Below are 5,679 nucleotides of genomic sequence, written 5' to 3'. Positions count from 1 at the left end.
CTCGTTCCTCTTCCACCTGAACTCAGTGCTGGGCTCTCCCTGAATGGTTCACTCAGGTCCCATGGCTTTATAAACCATGTGTCAGTGGCTCTGAAATTGACATCCCCACCCTGGACCCCTATTCTGAGAAAACCAGACTCATGTACACACTGCCTATGTATTATGGCTCAAGTTGCATGTCCCCCCAAAAGAGATAGGCTGAAGTCCCCCGAGTAGCTCAGATTGTGACCTTATTTGGAAATTGTCTTTACAGAGATAATCAAGTGGAAATGAGGTCATTGAGATGGTCCCTAATCCAATACAACAGGTGTCCTTATAAAGGGAGGAAATTTGGACACAGAGACAGACAGCACACAAGGACAAGGCCACGTGACGACGAAGACAGGGATAGGAGTGCTGTGCCTACAAGCCAAGGAACACTAAAGACTCAGCAGCCACCAGCAACACAGATTCCCCAACCCAGAGCTCAGAAGGAACAGGCTCTGCCGACACCATGATCCTGGGCTCCTGGCCTCCAGAACTGTGAGAGTAGATTTCTGTTGTTTTAAACCACCCAGTTCGTGGCACTTTGTGATGACAGCCCCAGCAAACTAATCCACTATGCGACATCACATTCACACATTGCTCACCTAGTGCAGCAAACTCAACACGCTGCCAATGCCACAAGCCCAGACCTGGTCTTCCTCATCTCGGCGAATGGAAGCACTGATCACTCGCTCCGCCAGAAACCTGGGAGTCGCCCTTGATACCCACCCCCTCCCCCACCTACATCCAAATCCATCCAAGTCCTGTTGGCTCTGCCTCCCGAATACCTCGTGAATCCACCCGCTTCTCTCTGTCCCCAGAGCCCCACCCTCCTCCAATCACTGTCACTTCCTGCCTACACTGCAGGGGTAGCTCCAAACTGGACACCTCTCCCATTCCTGTTCCCCTCTAATCTAGTCCCCACGGGCCACTGGAGGGATCTTTTAAAAACAAATTTTAGCTGGGCGCAGACTTGGTCCCCTGCCTGAGCCCCAAAGACTCCCCTGTTAGATATCAGACCATCTGGCAGTTACTCGCCAGGGGCCCTTTTGGCCCAACTGTCATCAGCAGTCAGTCAACAAATGCCGCCACACCTGTAATCCCAACACTTTGGGAAGCTGAGGCAGGAAGAACACTAGAGCCCAGGAGTTCAAGACCAGCCTGGGCAACACAGCAAGACCCCATCTCTTAAAAATTTTTTTTAATTAGCTGGCTTTGGTGGGATGCACCTGTAGTCCCAGCTACTTGAGAGGCTGGGACAGGAAGATAGTATAAGTACAGGAGTTGGAAGCTACGATGACCTATAATCATGCCACTACATTCTGGCCTGGGCAACAGAGCAAGATCCTGTCTCTGAAATAATTAAATAAAAAAATTAAAAACCCATAAATCTAGACTACATCATTGCACCGAGAATAAAATCTTATCTTCTATAAATGGCCCACAGGGTTCCACGTCATAGACCCCTCCACCCCATCCCGATCCCTGCACAACAGCTCCATAAAGGTGTCCATGGCATCCTAAGTCCGGGAACCTGCCAACAGGTTTCCTTATGTTTCCTGCAAAAAGGACTTTGCGGATGTAACTCAGTTAAGGATGGTGAGATGCGGCGAATGCTCTTGATTATCCAGGTGGGCTGGAGACAATCACAGGGGTCCTTACAAGAGAGAAGCAGCTGAGTTTGCATCAGGATGACAGAAGCAGATACTGGAGGGATGCAAGCCAAGGAGCCACGATAGGGTGGCCTGAAGCAGTTGGAAGACGCAGGGAAACAAAGTCTCCCCAGGAAGCTCTGGAAGGAACCAGCCCTGCCAACACCCTGATTTTAACCCCTTAACACCCTTTTCTGATTTCTGACCCCCAGGCGCCTAAGGTAATAAATCTGTGCTGTTTGGGGAAATTTGCTACAGCGACCACAGGGAGTGTGACCATACACCACCTCTCAGGCCTCGGCTGAAAAGTCTACAGTGACGTCTTCCCTGTCAGCCCTGAGATGGCTCCTGCCCACACTCTCTCACAGCACCTCCCCTTTGCTCTCGTGACACTTGCCACAACCTGCCATTGCTGTATCTGTTTGTATATTTGTTGTTGTCGTTAACCAGCCCACTCACACGCTGAAATGTAAGCTCCAAGGAGAGCAGAGGTCATGACCGTCTTATTCCCTACCAAACCCAGCGTCTGGAATAAACACTGTGGAATAAATCTAGGTGGATGACACAATCCCTCCTCTCAAGGAGCCGGCAATCCACTGAAACGGAAGCGACTTAAAACGCAATGATCAAAATGCAGCAAATATACACTTAAAATGTTGTGCATTTCCCTGTACATAATTTTTACATCAAAAGAAAACACTAAACAAAACTTGAACTCTACATAGTGCCACACAGAAGCATTTAGCGGGGAGAGTAGTGACATGCAATTGACTTTGAAAGCATCTAAAAATGAGATGGGTGGAAACAGGGAAGGAAAGCTGTTTACATGTGTGACAAAGCAAGTGCAGTAAGACGTGAATGGAGGGATCTAGATGGCATGCCGGCAGATGTTCACAGAAAAAATTCGTTCAGCCTCACTGTTATGTTAGAGATTTTTTTATAGTAAACGCTGGGAGGCTAGGGCTCAATGAATAACACGGCAATATAATAATGAATATGGTCAGGTCCTGAAACAAACAAGCAATCCATGAAATAGGTCCCTGGGAAAGAAAAGAGGTCCCTGGAAGCCATTAGGCCAGGCAAAGTCAGCAGGGATCTTTGCCGGGCCCCAGGGCAGACAAGATAACAACACAGTAAAGGGGTTGTGAGCGCGGCTAAGATGTTAAAAGTCCTGTGTTCAAGTCCCACCTCAGTGCCTTCCCAGCAAGGTGCCCTTGGATAAGGTAGGTGGCACCTCCTGGGGCAGCCATGACTAATTACCACAAAGCGAGTGGCTTAAGACAAGAAATACAGACACCGACTGTCTTGCAGTTCTGGAGGCCTGAAACCAAGGTCTCAGGGTAACCTGCCAAAGGCTCCAGGGAAAAATTCTTTGCCTCCTCTGGCTTCCGGTGGCTCCAGGTATCCTGTGGCTTGTGGGAATCTTTACGGGACCTTATTCTCTGTGTCTTCAATCTCCCTCTGCCTTCTCTTACAAGGACAGCTGTCGCTGGATTTAGGACCCACCCTAAATCCAGGAAGGCATTTCAAGATCTTTAATTTAATTACATCTGCAAAGACTATTTTTCTTACAAAGGTCTTATTCACAAGTTCCAGGGGCTTAGGACCAGGATGTGTCTTTCGGGGGCCACCATTCAGCCTTCTACATTCAGCCCTCTACAGGGGCCTCAGTTTCCTCAGCTGTGATATGTGCCTTCCCTAATAGGTTTGATTGTTTTTCAGTTGTTTTTGTTTTTGTTTTGTTTTGTTTTTTGGAGACAGGGTCTCACTCTGTTGCCCAGGCTGGAGTGCAATAACATGATCATGGCTCACCACAGCCTCAACCTCCCAGGCTCAAGCAATCCTCTTGCCTCAGCCTCCTGAGTAGCTGGGGCTACAGGCTCATGCCATCATGCCTGGCTAACTTTTTAAAAATACTTTTGTAAAGACAGGGTCTCAAACTCCTGGGCTCAAGCCATCCTCCCTCCTTGGCCTCCTAGAGTGCTGGGATCACAGGCAGGAGGCACCACACTCAGCCTCTCATCAGGTTTTTGTGGAGACAGGAATGCATGATGCACACTTAGCACGGCCCGGGCACAGCCAGACGCCCAGACACCACCTGTTCTTACTGCAAGGGCACTGCCATCATCGCAGACGGAGAGAAGGGGGCACACTTGGCAGACTCCAGGACAGGAGGAGCCAAGGAAGATAATGAGACCTATCTCAGGGGCCCACTGTGAGGGAGGAACAGGGACACCTGGACAGGGCTGCCCACAGAGTCTGGAGGTGGTAACTGCTGAAGAAAGCGACCTCCCTTCAGAGCTGAGCAGGGAGCTGGCCACAGTGGGCACCAGCCTTGGCTGTACCTGAGGTCAGCATGTTGTTGATGAGCTCCAGGAAGCCTTCCTCGGCCACATGGGCGTCCGTGAACAGAAAGATCGTCGCTTTGTTCTCGATCCCGAGTTTCAAATAGAGGCTCTTCAGGTCTTCCCGGAAATTGTTCTCCGAGTAGCCTCGGCTCAGCAGGATCTCAAATACCTGTAACACAGACACGGAGCACACGGGCGTCACCATCACCAGCCTCCCTTCCCTGCAGGCTCTGGGGCAGGGATGCTGGAGGAGAGTGCAGAGGGCGTGGGTCTGTCCAAACTTGAGGAAGTGGGTCAGGAAAGAAGAGTCTGGAAGGGACTCCCTGTCGTGGAACAGGAGGGGGAAGCCCCATGAGCCTAGCCACAGAGGAAAGTGGGGAAGAACGCACCCCGAGGTGAGCGCCAGCCATATACTGCAGTTTACAGAAAATCAGACCCCATGGGAAGATGCACACAGGGAGAAACAAACAGGCACTTTAACTTCTTGACAGGAAATCAATGTACACACAAAATCGACGTCAATGTGAACAAGGACATAAGTTTAAAGCATGCTTTTTCGGCTCAAGTGTTTCTTTTCTCTCAGAAGTAGAAATTAAAACTTTCATTACAACCAGTGACTGTCAGAAACATGTCAGATTTCCAGTAACTGAGAGCTCTCTCTGTTCCCTACCTCCCTCAACCCTATGCATTGATACACATGCTTCACTCACACTGTCACACACACAGTCACGCTCACACGGTCACACTCAGCCACACACTCACTTGCACCCTGGCATGCACTAGAACACAAGCTCACACACACACACACACGCACGGCAACCAGGAAACCTTCTGGCCAATAGACTCTGGTCTCCAGTTCTGCCTGTCGCCTGCAAACCTTCCTCACCCCTCCCGAGTGCAGCCGCCTCCCCTCCCCAGCAGCTCCTGGCACTACTCTCTGAACACCTGTTCTGACCCCGCTACCCAACCCTCTCCACTTCCTCACTTCCTAGGGCCCAGACACAGCCCTGTGTGTTCTCAACCTCCTCCAGATCTCTGTCCCTCAGCATCCTCTCTGCTGTTCCTCGAGGCGTTACTTCAGGAGAAAATGCCTCAGATTTACCTGGACAAATCAACAGGGAAAACAAAACAAAACAAAACAAAACAAAACAAAAAATCTTTCTAGTGGGAAATGTCTTATCCTACAGAAAACTGTGGAAAACAATTGCAAAATAGTTACATTTTAATAATGAATGATTTCAATTATGTATTTCATCAGATTTAAAGGTAGATCAAGCATATTAGTTTTTCCCTTTTTTACAAATACCTCAAACAAAAGGCCAATATTTGTGAAATATTGGAAGCTGGATTCATTGAATGAGCTGTGATTGCTCTCCTATATAAAGAGTTCTCACAAATCAGTAAGTATATAAAGAGGCAACTCACAAAAGAGAAAAGGTAAATGTCCAATGAATGCATAAAAGGATATTCAAACTTTACTATTAATTGGAGAAAGGGTCATTTAAACTGCAACATTTGGGTTGATTCCAAGTCTTTGCTATTGTGAATAGTGCTGCAATAAACATACGTGTGCATGTGTCTTTATAGCAGCATGATTTATAATCATTTGGGTATATACCCAGTAATGGGATGGCTGGGTCATATGGTACATCTAG

At 48.5% G+C, this 5,679-nt stretch overlaps 1 protein-coding gene across 1 annotated transcript in view; it reads right to left on the bottom strand.

The window, feature by feature from the left end:
• The window catches only part of DNAH10 (dynein, axonemal, heavy chain 10), a 222,062-nt gene that overhangs the window by 64,932 nt on the left and 151,451 nt on the right, over positions 1–5,679 (bottom strand). Inside the window, exon 50 of the mRNA XM_011988890.1 lies at positions 4,022–4,193. Within this exon, the coding sequence (XP_011844280.1) occupies positions 4,022–4,193 (172 nt within the window). The remainder of the gene's footprint in view (positions 1–4,021; positions 4,194–5,679) is intronic.

The sequence above is a fragment of the Mandrillus leucophaeus genome, unplaced genomic scaffold (assembly GCF_000951045.1).
Source record: "Mandrillus leucophaeus isolate KB7577 unplaced genomic scaffold, Mleu.le_1.0 Scaffold34, whole genome shotgun sequence".
NCBI classification, from domain to species: Eukaryota; Metazoa; Chordata; class Mammalia; order Primates; family Cercopithecidae; genus Mandrillus; species Mandrillus leucophaeus.
This window is presented reverse-complemented; position numbering and strand designations above follow the sequence as displayed.